Source organism: Lissotriton vulgaris, chromosome 2_1 (assembly GCF_964263255.1).
Source record: "Lissotriton vulgaris chromosome 2_1, aLisVul1.2, whole genome shotgun sequence".
Classification (NCBI taxonomy): domain Eukaryota; kingdom Metazoa; phylum Chordata; class Amphibia; order Caudata; family Salamandridae; genus Lissotriton; species Lissotriton vulgaris.
The window spans coordinates 212,484,100-212,509,170 of NC_141687.1; the positions used below are offsets into that span (position 1 = coordinate 212,484,100).

Sequence of the window (25,071 nt, forward strand, 5' to 3'; positions counted from 1 at the left end):
CATAGGCGGACACCATATGGGTAGTCGCGCCCCTTCGAATGCCGCAGCGGGGAGCCTCCGTCCTGAGTTTACAGAGTAGCGGTTCAAGGGCCAGGATGAATAGGAGTGGGGAGAGCGGGCATCCCTGTCTGGTGCCCCTGGCTATGGCCACTGGCCCAGAGATGTATTTGGACGTGCGCACCCGGGCCGTAGGGCGGGTGTAGAGTAATGTGACCCATGCAATATATTCTGGCGGAATCCCAAACTTCTCGAGCGCAGCAAACATGAAATCCCATCTGAGGGAATCAAAAGCCTGCCTCAGGTCCAACGAGATGCAGCCTTCAGAGCCCAAGTCCGCCGGGTCTCGCAGCATCAGTTGGGCGAGCCTTCTAAGGTTCATGGCCGTGCTCCTTCCCGGCACAAACCCGCATTGGTCGGGGTGCACCAGGTGCGGGATGTACTGTGCCAGGCGCATTGCTAATACCTTACTTAGAATTTTGGAATCGGTGTTAAGGAGGGACAACGGCCTGTAGTTATCTAGGTGCATGCCATCTTTACCCGGTTTTAAGAGAGAGGTTATTAAGGCTTGTAGAGAGGGCTGCGGTAGCATGGCCGTCCGTAGTGCTTCCAGGTAGACAGCGTGTAGGCGTGGGGCTAGAAGGTCTATGAACGTAGCGTAGAACTCAGCCGGTAGGCCATCCGTTCCAGGGGCTTTGCTCCTCGGGAGGGCGCGTATGGCCTGCCTAATCTCCGCGATAGTAATAGGTCGCTTCAGGTCCTCACATTGCCTAGTGGTGAGTCGGGGCAGGATTAATCCCCTCATAAAGTCTTCTAGCGCAGCCTCTGGGAGACATTGGTGGGGGCCATAGAGTGTAGTGTAATAGTCCCGGAATGCGGTATTTATCCCTATTTGGGTCGAGGCCAGTACACCGTCCTGATCGAGTATTTCTAAAATCGGATGGTTCATTGGGGAGTCGCGTATAATACGAGCTAGTAGGGGGCCTGACCTATCTGCCTGTCTGACCTATCTGCCTGTGTGTGCTGTCTGTTAGTGTACTCCCTGTAATCTAGTAATCTCAAATCTTCCAGCAGCTCAGCGTGTTTAATGTGCGCCTCTTGCAATGGGGTGAAGTGTGTGTTCGTGCCCGCAGCCTCGCTTTCTAGCATTGCCAGTTTATCTTCCACTTCCTTTAGATCACCAATCACCTCCCTCCTCCTGCCCACCCTGGAGGCCATTGCTTCTCCCCTGATGCAGACCTTGAAGGCGTCCCACTCTATTCTCCTAGAGCTGGCGGTGTTAGTGTTTGTGGTAAAGTAGGCCTCAACAGCGTCCGTCATGGATGACCTGAAGACCGAGTCTTCAAGCAGTTCCGTGGGTAATCTCCAAGTCGGGATAGGGGCCAGCACCCGGCCCCATTGCCAGGAGAGCTCAACAGGATTATGATCCGAAAGGGTCTTCCCCAAATGCTGGGCTTGGACGACTGACCCTAGTAGGGAGCGAGAGCAGAATATGCGGTCAATTCTGGTGTGCAGTTGGTGCGGTGGGGAGAAGAAGGTATATTCCCTATCCAGAGGGTGTATGCTACGCCATGCATCCGCCAAATCCCAACCCACCGCCCAGTGCGCTAGTGCGTCCGCCTGCCTTCTGCTTTCGGTGGCATGTAGTGGGGGGTGGGACCTGTCGAGTGCAATATCTAAAACAGCGTTGAAATCCCCTCCAATCACCCATTGGTGGTCTGCCCAATCTGCAAGTACCCTATTGACTTCTACTAGGAAATCTAATTGGCCTGAATTTGGTGAATACACACAGCCCAAGACAACGGTAACCCCATCCAACAGGCCCTTCACAAACACATATCTGCCCTCCTTGTCAAGTCTCTGCTCAAGCAGCTTAAAGGGAACAGAGTTACGGAGCCAGATAGCGGCCCCCCTAGAGAATGCCGAGTAGGACGTGGCAAAGAGTTGACCCTTCCATTTCTTCCGCAGCTTCGTGCTTTCAGTGCAGTTCAGGTGTGTTTCCTGCAGGCAGGCTATCATCATTCCCCGGCGATTGAGCTGGGCCAGTATCCTGTGCCTCTTGTGGACCGAGCCCATGCCCCGCACGTTCCAGGTGCACAAGTTATAAACATTAAGCGGCCCCATGACTTAGCTTGTAGTACGGCCATGATGGGACCGTGAGTGACCATGCCAAGTACTTCGTGCTGTAGGATAAGAGTGTCATGCAAACAGTTAGCCCCTGAACATCGAGGTCCCCGTGCCAACGGGCTCGGGATCCAAACCAAAGTGCCCAACGTGGGCAGAGTTTAAACAGTTCCAAGTGCATCCGATGGGGGAAGTGGGCCACTCGTGCCCGACTTGTACTGGCTTGCGATGGTACGGCAGCCCCCTGTAATGTAGCCTGCTAACAACCCCCCATTGTATAAGGAGAGACACTGTTCATACATTACCACCCGGGCTTCATCCATAGTGCGAGCCGCTGTCTCTAAAGGTCCTCTGCTGCCTGCGCCGTGATCCTGGGGAACAGTTGTAGGCTGTCCGCCGACCCGGACACTTCGGTGTGTGTATCAGAGTCGCTGGTCTGGTCCCTGGCTGTGTCCGCGTCATGAGCGGCGAGGGCCTTCTCCGTCAGTTGCACCACCGACGATCGAGCTGTCAGTGGGTCCGCTGCAGCCTGTCCCCTCGGAGGTGAGCGTGATGCGGTGGCTCGTCCAGCTTTGGAAGTGGGGCGACTCTGTCCCGAGGTGTTCCGCTGTCTGCCGTTCCCGGGGTCTTCGAAGGGGTCCTGGGAGGTCGGCGGCGTTAGTGTCACCTCCATCCACTCCTCCGCCTCCTCTGGCGAGTCAAAGAAGTAGGATTTGTTCCCGTGTATAATCTTGAGGCGTGCGGGGAACAGGAGGGCGTATTTCAGGTCTCTCTCCCGTAACTTGCGCTTCACCCCCATGAAGGTGGACCTCGCCCGTTGTACTGTGGGCGTGAAGTCAGGATATATGGAGATGTTCTTGTCTTCATATCGGATCGGCGCCTTTTCTCGTGCCACTCTCAGCACTGTGTCACGGTCTTTATAGTGGAGGAGGCGCGCGATTAAGGGGCGCGGAGGTGCCCCTGGTTGTGGAGGTCTTGATGGTATCCTATGCGCTCGCTCTACGCTATATAGCGCCGTGAGATCTTCCGGACCCACCATCTTCCTGATCCAGTTTTCCACAAATTCGGTAGGGTTCCTCCCCTCGCTGCGTTCCGGCACGCCTAGGATGCGGACGTTGTTGCGGCGCGCCCGCCCTTCCGCATCATCCACCCTGTCCCACAGCTGCTTGAGTTGCTTTTCCACACCTTCCAGCTTCGCAGAGTGTTCCGTCTGTTGAGGTATGAGGTCATTCAGCGCGATTTTCTGTTCCGACACCCTTTCCGCAAGTTTGTTATGGTCGGCTCGGAGTAATGAGAGGCCCGTCGCCATGCTGTCTATACGTGTTTCCAGCGCCTCCCGTGTGGCCCGTATTTCATTAAGAATGAGATCCAGTTTGGCGTCCTGCGAGCCTTTACCGGTCGGCGGGATAATGTCTGCATTAGATGAGGCGAGAGGGTCCTCAGAGCCGGTGGATTGCATATCTGAGGGTGCGTTGTGGCCCTGGGTCTTGCCCCTGTGTTTCCCCATCGATCTGGTGTACAGGGTGGCGTGGAAGTAGGCGCGCTCACCGCTCCCGGTTCGCCCGCTCTGATGAAAAGGATGTCTGCAGGACGTCTGCGCAGGCACCCGTGGTGTTCTAGGAGGTAGGCGTGATGGTGATATATCCCAGGGCGATGCAAGGCCAACAGCCTTGAAGCGACAGCTGTGCGTGCTGCCGTGCTCCATGGAAGATCCACCTCCTATTCGCAGCTCCGGCCTCTGTGGTGTGGCGGGTGCGGGTGTTGGGTCGCTAGTGGGGACCCGTCAGCGGGTAGCAGAAGGGAAGGTGCTTTGTACCTGTCTAGCAAAAGGTACCTTGCAGCCTGCGGTCCACTGTAGGAGCCTTATGTAGTGGTGCTCCACGGCGGTGCCTAGGGGCCTCCCCCTCCGTGCTGTGGGTGCAGGGGCCGTGGTGGTGGGATGGGGTGACTCGAGGGCTGCGGCACCGTCGTCGTCATGCCTCCATAGTGCAGGGTTCCGCGCTGACTGCCCGGGGGCCCAGGGTGATGGCAGGGTGAAGGCAAATGGCGGCTATGGCACTGCCCTGGTGGGAGGCCGCAGTGAGCTGCCGGTGTGTTGAGGTATCGGCCACAGTCCCCAGGCACCAGCGTCCTCTGTTCCTCCTGCCCCCGGGCCCCCCTCCTGTCACCGGTGTCCGGGCGGGCACGGTCGCCTCCCTCCCGCGCGGGCGGGCGCGAAGGCGGTTCCGGAGTCCCAGGGCCGCGATCAGGGCAGGCAGGTCAGGGTCGGCCCCTCGGTCTTGTCGGGTGGGAGGGAGGCAATGCAGCGGCAGCAGGGGCCGCGTCCGCCGTCAGGCAGGAGAGCTCGCCCGAGCCCAGTGGACCCGCTCACCTTCGGGGACTCTCCTCAGCTCGCCAGGGTCGCGCCACAGCCCGGCCTCTGCGCAAATTAAGTCCGCGGCTCACCTCGCTGTTGCAGGCCTCAGAGGTCGTCGCCGCTCGCCAGGGTGCCGGCGCTGTCCAGAAGAGGCGGCTCTCCGCAGGTATTCGCCGTTTGCCTCCTGAGACTCCGGGTGTCGAAAAACGGGGTGATTGGTGCTGCAGGTCACCAGGATAAAGTGCTTGTATATGGGGCTAGGGACGGAGCTCCACAACTACACGTCCGCCATTGTCGGCTCTTGGCCACGCCCCTCCAACCAGACAATACATATCGTCTCGTTTTGTATTACAGCCATCTAAACTCTTGTTGCAAAACATTTGCAGATATCTATCTGACAGACGATGACCTGGATAGGCACTTGAACAGGGTGAACACCATTATACTGGGCTTCGCCTCTGAAGGGTACAGATTCAATTTTAAAAAATCGAGAATTGCCCATCTGAACGTCCTTTTTCTAGGATATGAACTATCAAGTGAAGGCAAAAACCTGACCGCTAACTTTTTAGAAAAGTGTGCGCTGCTTCAAGTTCCAAAAACGCAGAAAAACTTAGTCGATTCTAGGTTTCCTGAATTTTGGAAAAACTTACATTCTAAACTACGCAGAAAGGGTTAAACCTCTCTACGTATTAATCAAACCTGATTTTAAAACAATAAATTGGACACAAAACACACACAGAAATTTTGCTTCCACTACAAACTGACATGTTAGCAACAATTGGTTAGCAGGGGGTGAGGAACCCAGTTAGACCCTTGAGGGCTTGGGTAATTAAATGAAAGGGTAGAGAGGCCTTCAAGGGATATATTTCATAGGAAAGATGAGTTATTCAATATACTTGGGATAAAGTTAAATACCCAGTGAATCAATCAAATGATGTAATGCATACAATCAGTTTTGGAAAACACATACAGACATCTAGACATAAAAGCAACAAAGCAACAAAAGACAAGGGTGTATCAAAAAAAGGAATTTTATCAAGGATTTCATTAGGTCAGCAGTAAATCAAAAAAGCAGGTCAGGAAATGCTGATTAGAAAAGCATAGTGGCAAATAATCAATAATGCAGCAAAACCTAAAAAAGACATCTATCTCAAAAACAAGAAGTGAGTCAAACACTGTAGAGATAAGATGTAGGTCGACGTTTCGGTCTCTCTACAACATAATTATCGAGACCATCTTCAGGACTGTAGTCATAAAAACACTGCTGTAAGCTGTGCTGTAATCTAGTTTAAATGGGTTACCACAATGTTGGTCTCAATTTGAAATTGCGCGTAGGACACCAAACAGATGCCTGAAAGGCACGGCTCAAAGATGATTCGATTCTGGATGACAGGTGACTCAGCAAATGAAGTCTCTATAACATGGAAGGTGTGGACCATGGATCCTTTTTTAGCGTTTAAAATATGTGCACATCAAAATGCAATCTCGTTAGTAGACGCAAATGTCCAGTTGTAATTATTTGGCGATTTATCAGTCTCTTTGCGTGGTTTTCTGAAATTCGGAACACACGGGTCAAAATATATTCGACAGGAAACACGGGAAAGCCGAGTTAGGCTTTCCCGTGTTTCCTGTCGAATATATTTTGACCCGTGTGTTCCGAATTTCAGAAAACCACGCAAAGAGACTGATAAATCGCCAAATAATTACAACTGGACATTTGCGTCTACTAACGAGATTGCATTTTGATGTGCACATATTTTAAACGCTAAAAAAGGATCCATGGTCCACACCTTCCATGTTATAGAGACTTCATTTGCTGAGTCACCTGTCATCCAGAATCGAATCATCTTTGAGCCGTGCCTTTCAGGCATCTGTTTGGTGTCCTACGCGCAATTTCAAATTGAGACCAACATTGTGGTAACCCATTTAAACTAGATTACAGCACAGCTTACAGCAGTGTTTTTATGACTACAGTCCTGAAGATGGTCTCGATAATTATGTTGTAGAGAGACCGAAACGTCGACCTACATCTTATCTCTACAGTGTTTGACTCACTTCTTGTTTTTGAGATAGATGTCTTTTTTAGGTTTTGCTGCATTATTGATTATTTGCCACTATGCTTTTCTAATCAGCATTTCCTGACCTGCTTTTTTGATTTACTGCTGACCTAATGAAATCCTTGATAAAATTCCTTTTTTTGATACACCCTTGTCTTTTGTTGCTTTGTTGCTTTTATGTCTAGATGTCTGTATGTGTTTTCCAAAACTGATTGTATGCATTACATCATTTGATTGATTCACTGGGTATTTAACTTTATCCCAAGTATATTGAATAACTCATCTTTCCTATGAAATATATCCCTTGAAGGCCTCTCTACCCTTTCATGTTAGCAACAAAACATTTACAAACACGGGTAAACTGTTGTAAATAGCTTTTTGTGTTAGTCTGTTTTCTCTGTCTAGTTCTTAGAACTTTAAGTATGTTCCTAATGCAATGGTTCTTGTTAAGAACACCTGGTTTGGTCAGTTGGTACTTGGCCAGATGGTGTTGTGCTGTTTATCCTGTGCTGCGAATAAACTTGCTACTTTCAGTAGTTGTGCAGTGTTGGTGCAATATTTATTTTGAGAATTTCCCTTGGCACACAGTTTGTCTAGATTTTATTGGACCCATGAATGAGTTGCCTTTCAGTCAGCGCTTTGCCATCGTGATTGTTGATTGTTTTTCTAAGTGGCTCACGGTTCAGTTTGTTAAAGAAATCAATACAGACTCTACTATTTGTTTTTTGAAAAGTGTGTTTTTGAATGAGGGTTTTCCCTCTGTATTAATAACGGACAATGGCACACAACTAACTTCTGTGAAAATGGTTTCTTTTTTAAAAGAGTGTGGGATTCGTCATCACAGAACCAGTTTATATAATCCACAAAGTAATGGAATGTGTGAGAGGGTCAATAGATTGATTAAGGGAATTATTCAGATGTCTGTTGAGTTTGGTTGCTTTTCCAACGATAAGGTTCAGGAGCTCGTTTGGGTCTATCGTTCAACTCCCCATAAAAGTGATTGTAAGTCTCCTTTTGAATTGATGCGGGGTCGCCCACCTGCATCTAAATTAACACCTTCTTGGTTAAGAAATCAAGATAAAGTTTCCCCGGTGAAGCCTAGGGTTGGCTCTTCTTCATCAATTTATGTGGGGGATTTGGTCAAAGTCAAGCCGGGGAGATTTTCGAAGGGTGTCTCGAAGTTCAGAGGTCCTTTTTCGGTTAAGCGTGTTTGTCCTCACTCTGTTCTTCTTGATAATGGTGAGTGGTGGAACTTCAGAAGGGTGGCTTTATACAAGAGGTTGGGTGAGGTAGATGTGAAGACTGCTCTGAAAATTTTTTCCCCTTCTGGTAGTGGTTTCTTCTGGTAGTGGTTACATGTTTTCTGCCCAGTATGATTGTAATTCTTGTTCTCAAACCTGTGTAGGGTTGGAGGTAGGTAGTGGTGATTCTTCTTCTTCTTCTTCTCTTTCTTCTCCTGACATGCTTACTTCTATACCTTCGTGCTCTGGTGATTCTGTCTCTTCTTCTACTCCTATGCTTTCTAATGAATCTATTTCTGCAAATGCGATTTCCTCTAGAAATGTTAGATTTTGGCATCCGCCTGCTTATCTCAGTGATTATGTTCAATAACCGCTTTTGTTTGCAATTTTTGTTTATAGGTTCAAGGGAGGGAGATATGTTGTAAATAGCTTTTTGTGTTAGTCTGTTTTCTCTGTCTAGTTCTTAGAACTTTAAGTATGTTCCTAATGCAATGGTTCTTGTTAAGAACACCTGGTTTGGTCAGTTGGTACTTGGCCAGATGGTGTTGTGCTGTTTATCCTGTGCTGCGAATAAACTTGCTATTTTCAAGCTTCTACCTGCTTCCAGCATCATCTGTATTTACCACATAAACATACGCAACTTAGTGATCCGAATCATTTCGGGTCAATGCGGATTTACCTACTTAACTTTTAACGAAGGTGAAAAAGTACCAATCTCATACAAATCACATTAGTACACACAAGCAGAAATGAAATTCACTCTACAGAAAAAATTCTGACAGCAGTTCAAACAGCTGTAGCAAAAGAAAGAGCCCTAGCACAGGGGAAACGCAAAAAGGTCGTAACTCCTGTACCAGCTGTAGAGGCAGTGACAAAAGCAAGCATTCCAAATGCTAAAGCTTTACATCCAAGATGGATACAATGGGTTAATTCTCTTGCTGCAACTGATGTTGAATAAGTTTTTGATCCTTACTTAAAACTACAAGCATTCTTGCAATATGAACAAGAATGTCCTCTGCCTACTGAAATTCTCCCTCTAGAAGACTATGAATGTATAATTTATACTGATGGATCTGCACAACCCGCTATGGGAGGTAAGCAAGCTTATAGTGCAGCATGCATGATCGTTAAAGGTCGTATGCGCGATGGCAAATTTAGACGTATGGTCACTAAAACGCGAGCTGAACTACAAGCATTCATCATGGCACTTGAAAATACGGATCGCAATTCCGCACATTCATTGTGTGCCATTCTTTCTATTCTGTACAATCCAATAATGAATATTTACAGAATTGGCTGCAAAACGGTTTCAAAGATGCAAAAGGTGGCGCAATCAAATATAAAACGCTTAGGGAGCAAGTAATTCAGTTGCGAAACGGACTACAAAACACTCACGTGATACATACGCTGAGTCATCAACGTTTTTGGCGTTTACATTGAAGGGAATTCATTGGCTGATGAAGCTGCGAAGGGGCCTGTGCAACTGGCTTCCCTAGCTGCAATCACTCGTTCAAAAACAAAAATAGACAATGAGATAATACTAGCTGTCAATGGCAGCGGTACCTAAAGGGTATTAACTCAAGTACTCATACATAACTGATACAAATAATGTTCCGTTTGCTCGAATCCTTGGAGTGGGGGATAAGGTAATTCCAAACATGGAACATAGAGTAGAACTAATCCTAGCAGTACATGAAGGGTTCGCCTCTGCTCATGCAGGTGTTTCCGCCACAGTAACGTTATTAAAACAGAGGTACTGGTGGCCAGGCATTAGGAAACAAACCTATGAAATGTCCTGCGCAGACGCCCCTATTAATCTCAGATAAACCATTAGCGTGTGTTTACCTGGACCACTGCGGCCCCTTACAAAGCGATGGTAACTATAAATATATCATGGTCGCAGTGGATTCGTGTTCTACGTTCCTTTGGATGTTGCCTAAGCGCTCGGCTGACGCTCAAACTGTTATAAAAGATTTGTGAGTCTTTATTGGCACATATTGTAGTGTAGTTCCTATATCCCTGATAGGCTCTGCGCATTGGAATTATTATTATTATTATTATTAACGAATTTTGTACCGCGCACGGTTACCAAGAGGCATCCCAGCGCTTATAGAGAATCAGAGCAAGCTGCCTGTGTAAAGCAGAACAGATCTGGAATTATTCTGGAAATAGATAAGTTTTCAGATGTTTCCGGAACCTGAGCAGGTTTGGTTCAGAGCATAGTGAGAGTGGGAGGGAGTTCCAGGCGAGTGCAGTATGGATAGAAAATCTCCTGCCACCTGAACGGGCTCTCCTAATTCTCTTTATCTGAAGGAGGTGTTTATTATCGGAGCGTAAGGCTCTAGAGGGCTTATAGGGCCGAATCATGTCCTTCAGAATAGCAGGTCCTTTCCCCTGAATGCTCTTGTGAGGTCACTCTCTCTTTGACCGGGAGCCAATGGAGTGCCTTTAGAGCGGGCCTGGCGGATTGCCTGGCCGGAACGTTCCGCAGCAGCCTGGCTGCCGCGTTCTGTACTTGTTGCAGGATTTTGAACGTTGCTTCCGGTGCTCCGAGAAAGAGTGCATTACTGTAGTCCAGGCGTGAGATGATTAAACCTTGGACTAACAGCTTCCGGGAGAGTTCAGGTAAGAGGGGGAGAACCTTACGGGCCGACCAGAGCAGTCCATAACACACGCCAGCGATCTTCTTGGCGTGTGTCCTAAAGGACAGATCAGGCTCCAGCCAGACCCCCAGGCTCTTAATCTCCTTCTTTGGGTCAGGCGGAGTGCCCATACAGTTGGGCCAGCTGCTCGGCGAGAGGGCGAAACTTGAGTGGGAATAAAATACACTATAGATTTGACATAGGACTGAGGTCAGTATAGCTCAGAGGTCACTAGAAACTTCTCGAATGAACAAGAAGGGATTAGTCTCTGACAACCACATAAACATGACAACTTTTTTACCCTAGAACCAGAACAATATCTTCAGAGTCGTGGAAACAATAGATAACTATTTCACTCAGTCAATCGTGCATGCTTAGTTTCTACAGAGTTGCAGAGAAACAGATAGACAGGGTGTTTCAATAAAAGGTGTTTATTGAAAAGTCTTATTTCTCATGCAAGAGATATCGACTGCTACAAGCGTAAGACAGAATGAGAAGTATAATGCGTACAGCTAAACAGTAATATAAAATAATACTGTAATAGCATGGTCTGTTGCAATGACATGTATAAAAATACATACATAAATAACAGGCTAAAATACTCAACTGGTGCTTCTAAAAGAATCCTACCCCAGTGTACCTAACCTAAGTCTAGTACTAGCAAAGAAGTAGGTGCTGTTATAGCTATAGTTTAGTTTAGTTTTGTCAAGAATTGCCAAAGGATTCTCTAGGTTCTAATCCGCTCCATACCTTAGAGTGAGAGAGGTTGGTATCTCTTTCCCGGGACTCGATTTCCCAACACCCCACAAGGGGAGTCGGAAACATTGGAGCTGGATTCTCGGCAGAAGGATGATAGCGTCTAGTCAGTGCGTCAGCTGAGGAATTGGCTTCCTTCGGTACTTGCGTTGGCGAGCTGCATCCTGCAAGTAGGTAGTAGAACTGCACCAAACCACACCGTGCTTTGCCATAGCAAGTGAAGGTATACCTTGAAGGTGTTTAGGAATGCCAGTATTGAAGTAGAAGTCGGGCATATGAACGTCATGAATGAACCCCTAAGCAATAGATGTTCATGCATAATAAATGAGTTCTTGGAGAAATCAATATCCAGGCAAGGGGAAGTCCCTAAAGCTTAAGAGTCTTGTTGTGACGTACATGAACGGATGGAAGTAGCCATGCCTGTATTTGGGTAGCATGGACTATGCCTAAATAAGGACTGGATTTGTATGCCTTTATAAGGGCAATGTGAAATGTGGCTATATAAGGGCATGAGTCAGGAAATTCATACAGAATCTAAATCAATACAGAACAATAAGCAATAGGCACACTACATTCTGACCAGGGTCCTGCCTTTAGCTCTTGCGCTTACAAAGATGCCATGGCCAGTTTGGGCTTTGCATTGCGGTACTCTTCTCCAATCCATCCTGAGGAAAATTAGATTGTGAAAAGAAAAAAACGGGACATAAAGCAGTCTATAACAGCTAGGGTATTTGGTTTGGGTGATGGGTGGGTCAAACATCTCATTGGGGTTCAACTTGCACTTAACAACTTTCCAAGAGGTTTTCTAGGGGGTGTTACTCCATATGAGGTCCTATTTGGGACATGAATGTTGGTTCCATCAAAGCTTTGGCCTTGGAGACAGCTACATATGCTGGACGAAAGTGCTATACGCCTCGGCGATGGCACGCGTGCGGGTAGGCTCCCTCGTGTCGCACCAATACCAGGCGTGCCACGGCACTAGACAGGGGTGCTCACTTTCCCCCATGCTATTTGCATTAGCGATAGAACCCTTTGCAGCGGAAGCCAGGAAGGGACATTATTATAAGGGCCTAATCTATAGGGGAAGCCCACAGATTATTTCGCTGTATGCGGATGACCTCTTGTTATTCCTAGAGAATGCGAGCGAGGCGTTGGAGGTAGCGGAGAGACTCCTGGTGCTCTTTGGCAGGCTGTCTGGCCTAAAAGTCAACTGGTCTAAATCTTGCTTATTTCCGTTGCGAAAGGGGGAGATGCGATCTGCCACCCGCCCACTACTTAATTGGGAGCCCAATTGTCTGAAATATTTGGGAGTGCACATATATCACAGAGCTGTGGACCTGCTCGAGGGCAATTTGGGCCGCTGTATACGGGCGTTCCGGGGCAGTATGACCTTTTGGGCCACCCTCCCGATTTCGGTGACGGGACGCATATCCCTGGTGAAAATGATAGCCTTGCCACGCCTCCTGTACTACTTTCACACGTTGCCTTTGTGGATACCTAGATCCATCTTCCAGCAATTGAAATCATTACTGATATCTTTCCTCTGGGGCACAGGCAGGCGTAGAATAGCTCTGACCACGCTACTTCGGCCGAAAGATGAAGGAGGCCTAGCGGTCCCAGATTTCGAGCTCTATTACTTGGCAGCTCAATTGCAGATTTTCACGCAGGAGGTGGCGAGGGTGTATAGAGGGCCGGAGCACAAAAAGAGAGAGGGGCACCCCCCGGCATGTGCTTGCATTTATCGCCCTGCAGCAAAAGCTGGCCATCAGCGAATTATCACTGGAGGAGCAGACGTTCAGGCTCTGCTGGAACCGGTCGCAGAGACGAGCAGGGGTACGACACATGTATGCGCCTGAGATACCCTCATGGCGGCGATTGGTCGTGATTGCAGGGATGGGAGGATGCAGGTCTGCAAATGCTAGGAGACCTATACGAGGAAGGGGTGCTGATCCCATACCAGACCCTGCAGGATCGTTTTGACCTCCCGAAGGGGGACTTCCTGATTAATCCGGCTATAACAAGGGCGATACAAGTGCATTGGGGGAAGGGATCCAAGAGCTCGCCACGTCCCTGGCTTGCCAATACGCTATGATGGCAGCTGGCACGTATAAAGCGGTGGCGTGTCTCTACTCAAGGATGCTGCGCGAGACGCTGCAACCTTTCCCTGCACTGAAAACTGCATGGGAATTAGATCTACAGGTAGAGATCCCTGACACTACTTGGGCGCAGATAGTGAGGCGGGCGAGGAAGAGCACGAGAAACGCACGTTTTCAGTTGATACATTTCTATGTCCTACATAGAGACTACCTCACACCAGGGAAAATCGGGAAGTATTTTCGTGTGGAAAACGCGGCATGCTCTAGGTGTAATGCGATAGGAGCGGACGTGGGACATATGCTCTGGGACTGCACGCACCTACGGACTATTGGAGGGAGATTATCGAGACATTAAACAGCGTGACGGACAGGGAGTTACAATTTACCAAGGCTGTGGGTGTGCTGCATTAGTTTCCGCATACGCCCAGGAATAGGATTTCGAGCAAATTTATAGACATGGGTCTGATATTGGCCAAAAGGGAATTAACAAGAAATTGGAAATCGAAGAAAAGCGCTACACACAAGCGATGGATTAATGAGGTGCTTAAATGGGCAGCGAGTGAAAGTACACTTAGATACCAGCTAGCTCACCGCAAGTCTGATGAAAAAACAATGGAGGCGGCAATGGAGTGGGAGATGCTAGTGCAGGCTTAGCGAGACAGCACAGTGGAGGAGGAGGAGGGACTATCTGAATTAGGCGATGAGACCCCCTCCTGGCAGCCCCAACACACGACCTTTAGCGAAGAGCTCAGGCGCAGGTGGGAGCACTCGTGGGTGGGAGGGAGGGAGAACCAGGGTGGAGGGTGTTGAGGGAGGGATGGTGATTGGGGTGGGGGGGGGCGAAAAATGTAAAAAGCGGAATAAGGAACTCCTGGCAAGTAGAATAAACATGTTAAAAAATGGTCGGGAATGGGGATCCACCGTTTGACGCCGCCTGACCTCCGGGTTGTGGGCTTACTGGCTGTGTGCGAAATTTAAATGGTGCAAGAGCTGAGCCTTAGCACCAGCGGGGAAGGATCAACATCGAGATATGCTGTGTATTGTGTTTCTGCAATAAAAACGGTTTAAAAAATAAATAAAATGAATGTTGGTTCCGGACCTTGATTGTCATACAACAGTGGTGGAAAATAAGAAATTTGATATCAAAGATCGTTTGGCTGTTTTACAGGACTTAAATGAACTAAGAACGAAACAAAGCAGTGTGTTCCTGAAGCCAACCACCACTGGGGAAAAACCAACCGTCCCTGCAAGGCCTGTCTGGAACCCAAAGCTTGGTGATCTAGTCAAAGAAAAGATCGCTTACAAGAAGGAATTTGGGCCTTCTTACAGACAACCAGTACCTGTCCTAGCAGTCCACAGAACAAGAACAGTGATACTGCCGCCCCTTGCTGGTAAAAAAGGAGACCCGATTCAGGTCTATCCACACTGTGTGGCCAATACTAAGCAGTATGCCAAGTGGACTCCGCTAATGTAGCAGACGAACTCCTCTAGCTACAATCCAAAAGGTTCAAACTAAGAGACTCATCACCATTGAGGAATCTGCAGTGAGAAAAGAAGGACAAAGCAACAAAGCTATGAAACTCGTTCCTCTTGAGACCCAAATAACAGTTCGTCCTGAAGCACCTGTCTACAATGAAGTAACAAGTGATCAAGTGGTTCCAGCAATTTCAACAAATCCGGATGCAATTCCAACCAGTGATCCCAGCGAACTTGAAACAACACCAGCAAAAAGAACTTTCAAAGAACAAGCAACTGACTTTTTTCATCACCTGGAAAAAACTTATCTGATTTCACCATGGAATGAACTTTGGATTGTGTTGGAATTTTTTTTTCTTCTACTTTGGTTAGCTCTGGTAATAACTCTGGGTATGCTGATAAATGGAAGATATATAAAAATGGGCACAGCAAGTAAACAAGTGAACTTACTTCTGAAGCCACATAAATCATCCCATCGTGAACAAAGAGACTTGTCAGCAGTGAACATCACAGCCGTTCCTATACCTGATGGTATAGCTTGGGACAAAACAGAATATGACATTTTTGCCCCGTCGGAGCTGTTGAAGACTCCACACTTATTCAAGATTTCATTAAGTGACTTTGTTTCATCTAGTACCTTTTCTGATGATTGGGCCTTAATATGATGTCTGATCTAGAGATGTCTGCAGTATTCATAAATCATGAATATTTAGAGGGTTCATCAGACTATGAACAAATGTATTGTTATAACCATTATGGTCATCATTTCGTGCACAAATCTGCAATGCCAAGATATGTTTATATGTATAACCAATGGGAACATTGTCCTACACCTCCAAAGGGTAGCTCAAAAACATTTATGAATACGTTTCCATATTTTTCAGGGTTCAATGTATCCAATGCAGAAACATTTTTCTTTAGATATGTAATCAGAACAGGAATGAAAAGTATGTTGACCAGTACAAAACAGATTTATTCTGCAGCCTTTTATGCCCAACTGTCTAGACAGGGTTTCGACTTTTTGAAGGACAACATTGAGACAAAAACTGTCTGGGGTTCAAAAGATTGGCAAGTGCAGGGGGTAGATGATTTGGTTAGAGCCTGTATCATCCCTGAGCAAATTATGTTTTTGAATGACACTGTCGAACAAACGTCTTGCCTTGGGTGAGCCAAGATCAAGGACATGAACACACCAACCATACCAATACCTTCGAGTAATAGCACTACACGGGGGGAGTTTGACGTACATAATATTTTGCATCACAACAGATCAGATCCAGAGTGGAACAACTGGTTGCTCTGGCCCATAGACACAAATAACTGTCAAGATCGATTCCTGAACAAAACGCAAGGTTTCAAACTCAATAGGCCGGACCCGAGACATGTTCAAAGACAGCATCCTGGGGTAATAACAACATCTAGTGTAGGGTAGCTATGCCTTGATTGGTTACAGAAAGCTACACTACAGGATGTAAAACAACACTTATCTTTACTTAAAGATGGCGCAGACCTTACAGAATTCTTGTTAGGATGAAGAAAACTGCGTCAAAAATGTTTCATATATGCAGGTATATATACTGCATATAAGAAATTGATGTATTAATTTAGAGAAATCTCTCTCTGTAGTAGACAATGTGTTAACGACTCTGTCGTCCAGGATATATTCATTGAAAAGCATTGTGTCTTCTGCCATAGACATCATGGAACAAGACTTGGTCATGTTGCAACATGGTCAGTCTCAGCTACGTTCTATCATGCTATTAGGTTGGACGCTCCAAAACTTGCGTTCAGGCTATGTGCCTTGGCATTTAATCAATACTGCATCACTGTTTTCAGAATTCAATCTCACTGATAAACAGATCAAACTGGCACAAAGGGGAGCAGACTATACAGTGCTGAGCATTGAAAAACTGGAAAGATTACCATTCACAGTGGCAAAAAAAAAAACAGCTACTGAATGGATAATACAAGGAACAATCACTCTGCTGGTTACAATTGTCCATTCTCAGTATTGCCTAAACCACATACCAGCAGGCAAATATGAAAGGTTGGGTAAAGAATACATCAAGACATCCTGGGATTTACCATACACACATAGATGTTGGAGTGGGGGAGGAGAAGTGTTTCTTAGCGGTTCAAACTGTGAAAACGCACTAAGCAGTTCTCTCCTTTGTCAGGGTATTAATTTACATGGGGCCTGCGATGGTTCCTCTAACAACTTATGCTGTCACCTGCTAGACTCACCAACTGCAGTGATTGATCCAATTTTTGGACAACTTTCAAATGGAAGTTACCTCATGTTAAATGATCACAGCTGCTGTGGCATGTTGCCAGGTATTCCATATATAGTGACTGTTTCATCCAGCGTCACTTGCTGTATGCAAGTATTGTTTCCACAAAACAAGACAGCAAAGAAGTTGCCTTTATGGCCTTCATTGAACATCTCTTCCATACGAATTGATACTTTAAGCAGAATGAAAGCCATTCTTTTACAAAAAACTGTGCCACTGACCTCGGCCAAAGAGACCTATGATCTACAAGTCGCAAGGACTTCTGCCGAGATACATGCCCTTTTGAATAGAAAACTGCCCCATACTTTTCTCAGAAATGTTAGGTCATATCTTAAACATGTCTGATATGAGTGGTATTGTACATGTATTTAAGAGAGTGTTTGGTGGACTGCCCCTACTTTTGGGACTCGTTGCAGGGATACTATGTTTGCTCCTACTGCTGCGATATTGCAAGACAAATCTCCAGCGACACCCAATTCACTGTAGAGAGAGCTTTGCAGGAGATGAAGTGCCGTGAGCACATCGTCCAAATTTTGGGTTTACCTCGTCTACAAGAATTAGATGCCACATGGTTCCTGTCATTCAGACCAATCAGGCAAGATTTTGTCTTACCTGTTCTACGCTGCCTGCTTTGATGTGAAGAATGCGTGCTAGACATCTGTCTAACACTCCCATCAGTCATGCCAACAGATGTGGATACTTTGCTGGTCCCTGTAACAGCCCATGCTCTGTGTTGTCCCCAGCGGCTACCAATTCTGATGACGGGCTTCATTGAGATATCACAGACGCAAATTGCAACTAATGAGGTACGAGAGGAATCAATAGGCGCGCAGGTAACATCCGATACGAACATTGCTGATGCGACCAATGCTGAAGACGATAGTTCACATCTATATGCGGTTAATCTTCTAAACGAGGTAATCCAACTTTCACCTACAATGGCGGATGACTTTTTGTCTACAGACATAGAAGATTTCATATTTTCTCCAAGCCCTAACACTGACTTTTGATTTTGGCACACAGTGTACTGAGAGAACTCTAAATTTGACCTTCATTTTTTCAAAACAAGGTACTAACTTTGGAACTTTTCTCCTATGATGAATTTTTTTTCTCCAAATTTGTACTTTTCATTTTTGACACAAGTAATATGCTTATAGTAGAACTATTCATAGAGAACAAGAATTGTTTTAATACTTCTAGAGACAATATATGAACTTGTCCCCAGAACAAACAGTTTTATGTAATCTGACATAAAATGGTTTCGGCCCATTTTTATTCTGTATTTACGAGCCATTTCATAAATGTATATTTTCATGATTCTTTCAGTTAGCATTCCAATGCAAACATATGCTTAGAATGTAACATTGCTTTAATGTGTACAGCAACAATGCATTTTCATGCTTACAACTAGTGTTAATGCATTTATTTATGATGTATTTGAAACATGCTTTTAGCACTTTGTGTGTAGATATATTTTAGATATGTTATCATGTTTAGGATCTGGTAATGTCATTCATACGAAAGTGGGGTGGGTGTTGTGTGCCGATTAAGATACCGTATATAGATTTCCCGATTCATGCCCTTATATAGGTACAATTCACATTTCCCTTATTTAGGCATAGAAATCCAGCCCTTATTTAGGCATTGCTCATGCTAACCAAATACATGCATGGTCAACTACATCCGATCCTCTTCGTCACAACGAGATCTTGGTTAACCAGACTCTTAAGCCTTTAGGACTTCCCCTTGCCTGTATATTGATTTCTCCAAGAACTCATTTATTATGCATGAACATCTATTCCTTAGGGGTTCATTCATGACGTTCATATGCTCAACTTGTACGTCAATACAGGCATTCCTGAACACCTTCAAGGTATAAATATACCTTCACTTGCTATGGCAAAGCACGGTGCGGGTCGGCTACCTACTTGCATGACGCGGCTCGCCACAGCAAGTCCCGTTGGAAGTTAAGTCCCCAACTGACGCACTGACCAGACGCTGTCATCCTCCTCGCCGAGAATCTAGCTCCAGTGTTTCTGATTCCCCTTGCGGGGTGTTAGAGATCGAATCCTGGAAAAGAGATACGAACCTCTCTCATTCTAAGGTATGGAGCTGATTAGAACCTAGAGAAACGTTTGGCAATTCTTGGCACAACTAAACTAAACTATAGCAAAAACAACACCTACTTCTTCCCTCATACTAGACTTAGGTTAGATACACTGGGGTAGGATTATTTTAAAAGCACCAGTTGAGTATTTTAGCCTGTGTTATTGATGTAAGTATTTTTATATATGTCATAGCTACAGACCATGCTATTACAGTATTATTCTATATTACTGTTAACGCTGTACGCATTATACTTCGCATTCTGTCTTACGATTGTAGCAGTTCATATCTCTTGCATGAAAAATAAGACTGTTCAATAAACCCTTTTATTGAAACGCCTGTCTCTCTATTCCTGTGCAACTCTGTAGAAACAAAGCATGCACGATTGACTGAGTGAAACTGTAATCTATTGTTTCCACAACTCTGAAGATATTGTTCCGACTCTAAGGGAAACAAAGTAGTTCTGTTTATGCGGTTGTCAGAAACTAATCCCTTCTTGTCCATTCGAGAAAGTTTCTAGTGACCTCTGAGTTAGCTGGCACACACAAGTAATTAATCAAGTTTAATGTACTCGATAGAGACATACTGACCACCCTCAGCTTGCACTGTCACAACGCTTACATTGAAGAGATTGTGCTCTGCGGATGTGTATCATCACCTTGCACTATTAATCTGAACACACTGATGAGATGAAGCCAAGCCCTATGTGCATGTCTTGCACTATTGTACTGCTCGTGTTGGAGAGATCAAAATCTGCCCTCTGCACGCTCACTTTGCACTATCACACCTCTTGTGCTATTGGAAATGGCACATTTCCTGTGTACTCTTGTCATATACTATCACATTGGCTGTTTTGTGTGGGTCGTGGTTTGATGCTTTGCACACTCAACTTGCACTAGCACTAGCACACTGCTGGTGTTGATAAGAACAAGGCCTGTTCTTTGCACACACCTCTCACTATTGCACTGCGAGTGTCCATGAGATTGTGGCCTGTCCTTTGCACACTCACCTTTCACTATCACAGTGCTACTGTTCACAAGGATGGCAGCTTGCCCGATGCTGCTGCTGTAACTGTTCACCAGTGCCTGGGTCACTGTGTCGCTGCGGAGGACCGCTCCACTGGCGCTGGAGTTGCAGAACCGGAGCTGAAAGTGCACCGTGAAGGGACTGGCGCTGCAAATATTTATTACTCATTATTTTTTCACTGATACAATTCCAAATAGGAAATTCATTTTCTAAATAAAGTAAATCAGCATATATAGTTCATATCTTCTATTATATCTATTTAATATTTTTTAATCTCGTTTAGTTAACATCCCCGAGTTGCTTAAACATTGACTCTCAAAACCTTTTAATCGAGGTTAGTTGAAATAATTTACACCAAGGAGCCACGCCCCTTTATCTATGTATGAAATTATGTTAGTTGTCGCTTGCCATCTTGCCTTCCTTTCAGGGGTGATGGACTATACCTTATTTACTGCCTGAAAAATGTGTGTACATCTTAAAAAATCTAAACATTTAGAAGCCCTTTTTATTGCAGATTAATTGAACTTCCAAATCTGGTTATTAAACCCGTATCTTTGGCCACCTTGCATGAAGGACTCAGCATTGTCACTATGGAGGTTTTAATTACCTAAATTCCTTGTTAGCTGTCAGAAAAAGTTTGTCGTCAGACAGCAACAAGTAGTTAACTCACTTGACACATTATTTGGTTGCAGGCTCTTATTAACTGAATCCAAAAACAACGAGGGAGGGAAAAAGTGAAAGGATGGCAGGATTGGATGAAGAAGTGCGAAGCATGGAGTGGGAAACAGAAAAGACCGTCCTACCTGATTGCAAAGATGGATGCATCCTTATAGAGTTCCTTCAAAATACTCCCCATGAAAACATGCTGCAGCTGAAAGACAACGTGAGACTAGGTTAGAGCTTACTGCTTATGACGCCAAGCAGCATGGAGAGTAGTCAAAGCAGGCACAGGTTGGGTCGGAGGATCTTCATTACTTAACTCCATTTTTGTTCAAGTTATTTGGAGGACCACGCCCTATTCTTTCACCCCTAGCCCACTGCAAGCTAAGTCTGGGATTGCAAAATGTTTCTTTGCCAATGGCAGCAAAAATCTGAGTATGCAGATCTTCACAGGCCTGTGGAAGCCATGATTTCCACATGGTTCTAAAAAGTCTAGAAGTTGCCCCACCCCAGGAAATATGACTCCACCCAAAAAAAAACACGGATTTGTATATGTTATTTGTGTATCTTTCACTTTAGTTGCCACCCCTAGTACTCACTCCCCAAGTCCCACCAGATATATACTAGGGCGTACACTATATGTAAGTCTGCACTATAGAAACCCTCAAACACACCACAGTAGCGACATCATTTTTGCTTGACAAAAATATAGATCCTGCAGCAGCAACACCTGTAAGGAGCATAACGTGGGGAGTGTCATACCAATAAAGAAAAACACCCCACTCAATACCGGTCAGGATACGACATAACCCTGACCCGATCATTTGACCAGAATCAACAGAGTTAATCAACTTCTCTCAAAAAATATAAAAGGCACCTAGTGTCAAACATGTGATGGCCTTTAAATAGTGGTGGTGTCCGTGCACGAGACATCTAGAAAGGTCAGCAAAACCCAGTGTGTGGATGGGTGAACAATGGTATGTATATCTGAGAACGTTCCCTTAGAGCGGAGGACAAGACAGCTGCACCCGCTTGACTCATCTATCTTAGGATAGGTGAGGAGACACACAATACCAAAACGGTTTTTCTGAAACAGGATAGAGGACAAAATCACCCAGAGCTTCTGGAAATGGTCTTTGGTCAAAAACTAGATACATATCCGTACAATCCACACTCATCCATAGAGGCCCTTCCTTGTAGTCTGCTTATGACGCTGGAAAACATGTCCACTTATCCTACGACCCTTGCAGAGTCCCTAGGAGGCCTGCCCTGAAACCATGGCAAAAAGAACATTAGGGCAAACTAGACTCTGCAGGGGCTGAGGGTCTATCTTGAGGCAAACTACACCTTTTTCTCCCTTTCTAGCAAAATAAATTCCGTATTAGGTGTGGCACCGCTCTTATACCAGCATCTGTTGAGGCCAACTACTGCTGTGTCACCAGATCTGTGGGTAAAAATCCATCCGAGACTACGTAAGGCTCTATGCAATGCCCAGATCTAAACCCAGGGTTGATGTCCCCAAGGTGTTGTCCACATACTGCTTTCATCCAGAGTACGAGGAACCCTGTCATTGATGAGTCTAGTCAGCCTATCCTTTGGCGTGTTGGGAACAAGGCTACACTAACAAACATAGGGCAGTGACTCATAGAGGGTTTTGTTCCGATCAATCGTACTCATGGACTACCCCAGTTTCTGTCCAAGCCTTCGGGTGCCCATCAAGGAGGCGCCCACCCTGCCCCCCTAGGGACTCATTCCTGAGGTGCTAAGCACTGGGGGCCTTTACCTCCGTAGGCACTCTTTCAGCTTCTCCCTTTGATACATTCTGTAGATTTTCTAGACACACATATTTTCTTGTTACTCTGATGCTAAGGAGTTATTCAATGTGCCATCACAAATCAAAAAAACTGTTCAATTGTAACCAACCCACATTCCTCTCAGCAATATTTGAGCAAGATATGTTTCTGTCATGTGTCTTACAGCCTGGGTTGGTTTCTTAAGCTACTTATCGGCCTCAATGGCCTAGTCTCCTCTGACTTAGGGCCCTATTAGGAGCAGCACCTATAACCTGTAAGCAGCACCCACCGCAATGCCAAAGATGCATGTTGTGCATTGCCACCTTGTGCAAGGCAATGAAGGGGGGATACCATAGGTACCCCCCGAGTGCAGCCCCCTCCACCCGGCGGCCCACCACAGACACCCACAGCAATTTCCGCCTGCCTTTCCATGGAAGCATCGCCGCCATTGAAAGGCCTGAACTGCCCGGCATCATAATATGGATGGCGGTGCCACCATATTGTGATCGAGTTCCGCCAGGCCGGCAATCGTGATGATTGCCGACCGGCGGAAAAGCCATGGTAATATGGCTGGGGTAAATGAGGTTGTGATGGCGGGCGGATCTTTACCCCCGCCATCATAATGGGGCCCAAAGTCTGCTAGAGATGAGAGTAACCATTCCAGTAGCCACGATACACTGACACAGGAAAGCGCATAGCAGACAGTGCCTTCCAGAAAAATCAACGAGAACAAAAATAGCCCATGTGCAAAAAAAGAACAATTCCGGAAAGCTGCGATTATTTGACCCTAGAAAATGGCAAGTCCTAAAGTCTTCGCCGAACGCAATCTTTTCAAGGCTGTAAAATGAACCATTTTCAAGAAGTGATCGATGATGACTAACCCAGTTCCACTCAGATGAAGGTAAGTCCATGAAGAAATGAGTGGAAATAGTATGCCAAGCCTCCAGTGGTACTACTTGTAACGGTTGAAGGCATCCATATAGATTAGAATGTGAAGTTTTCGCCCTGGAAACACACTGACCGGACTAGAATTAAGATAACGTTTAGAGTCTTCCCACATAAATGGCACTGTTGGACCCGGCCTCGTGGCGTGGTCCCACTCCTCCCGCATGGCGGGCCCTGGACGACATCGACCCCTGTCCTCCGGCCTGAAGCTACCCCCTCCAGCCTTCACGAAAGCCGCCACTCATGGCGACCCCCGGCTCTCCCCCTCCAGAACATGGCGACCCCTACTGGCCCCACGCTGCTGGTCCGACCCCTATCCCGGGCCACCCTCTCAGGCCCCGACTCCATCTTGGGCCTTCCACGTCCGGGCCCCGTGGCCTCGGCCCGACATCGGCCGTGGCCCCAGTGAAGCCCCGACATCGAGGCACCAAGATCCGACCAGGTGGTAAAACGACCACTTGACGGATCAAGGAGGAGGAGAGTTTCGATGGCCCTCCAGCCATCCCCGGACGCCTGGTTTTGATTGCCTCCGGCCTCCCTGGGCGCTGCCTCCACCCCCCTGCTGGGTGGCTGGACACTCTCATCCCGGCCCCTCTGACCCCCAGGTGCGAGGGCCCGGACATCAAAGGACTCCAGACCTATATCTGGGTCAGCTCTGGAATGGGTCGGGAGTTGTATCCTGGAGTCGAGAGCCCTGCAGGTTGAACTGCGGCTGAGCCTGAGACGAACTCACTACAGAACCTTGAACCCTATTCGGAGCCCTGCTGGCGCTGCCGCGGCCCAACCTCGCTGAGCCATCTTCGGAGCCCTGCTGGCCCTGCAGCGGCCCTATCTCGCTGAACCATCTTCGGAGCCCTGCTGGCACTGCCGCGGCCCGACCTCGCTGAACCATCTTTGGAGCCCTGCTGGCCCTGCCGCGGCCCGACCTCGCTGAACCATCTTCGGAGCCCTGCTGGCACTGCCGTGGCCCGACCTCGCTGAACAATCTTCGGAGCCCTGCTGGCGCTGCTGCGGCCCGATCCCGAGGAACCCCCCAGCTCGAGGATTGAGAGCTGAGCGCAGGGCATCCCTGTACCAGCCTGGTACCAAGACTGTTCCGATACCCCCTTCCCACAGTTACTGAGACCTTAAAGATCCCTCGATCTATTTGTACATATACTGCTGAGATAACCTGCCTTGATTGCTGATAAAGACTTTAAGAATCCATCCTGGTGTGGTGTCCATTTGTAGTGGTGTGATTGCTCGCCTGTACGATTCTAGGAGAGGAACCTCGCCAGGAGGCCTCTCGACGGCGCTCGGCCAACTCCAGAAGGAGAGGTGGGTCCCAGGGTGGTCGGCCAGACAACCTCGGCCTCCCCCCTAGGATCACCTTTCTAACATTGGTGGCAGGCGGTGCGATCCGAGCCGAAGCAAGTCGTACAGAGAGTGACTCACCCACTACCGACCATGACTACCAAAGAAACAAGACCGACCGCAGAGTTCCAGAAAGAACGATTGGAAGACTA

At 46.9% G+C, this 25,071-nt stretch overlaps 1 protein-coding gene across 2 annotated transcripts in view; it reads right to left on the minus strand.

Annotated features, from left to right (window-relative positions):
* Positions 1-25,071, minus strand: part of LOC147729857 (transmembrane protease serine 11D-like) — a 437,959-nt gene that overhangs the window by 33,176 nt on the left and 379,712 nt on the right. For both annotated transcript variants that reach the window (XM_086958513.1, XM_086958511.1), the window contains 2 exons: positions 20,972-21,039; positions 20,152-20,315 (listed from right to left, as the gene is read on the minus strand). In XM_086958513.1, the coding sequence (XP_086814639.1) occupies positions 20,152-20,315; positions 20,972-21,039 (232 nt within the window). The remainder of the gene's footprint in view (positions 1-20,151; positions 20,316-20,971; positions 21,040-25,071) is intronic.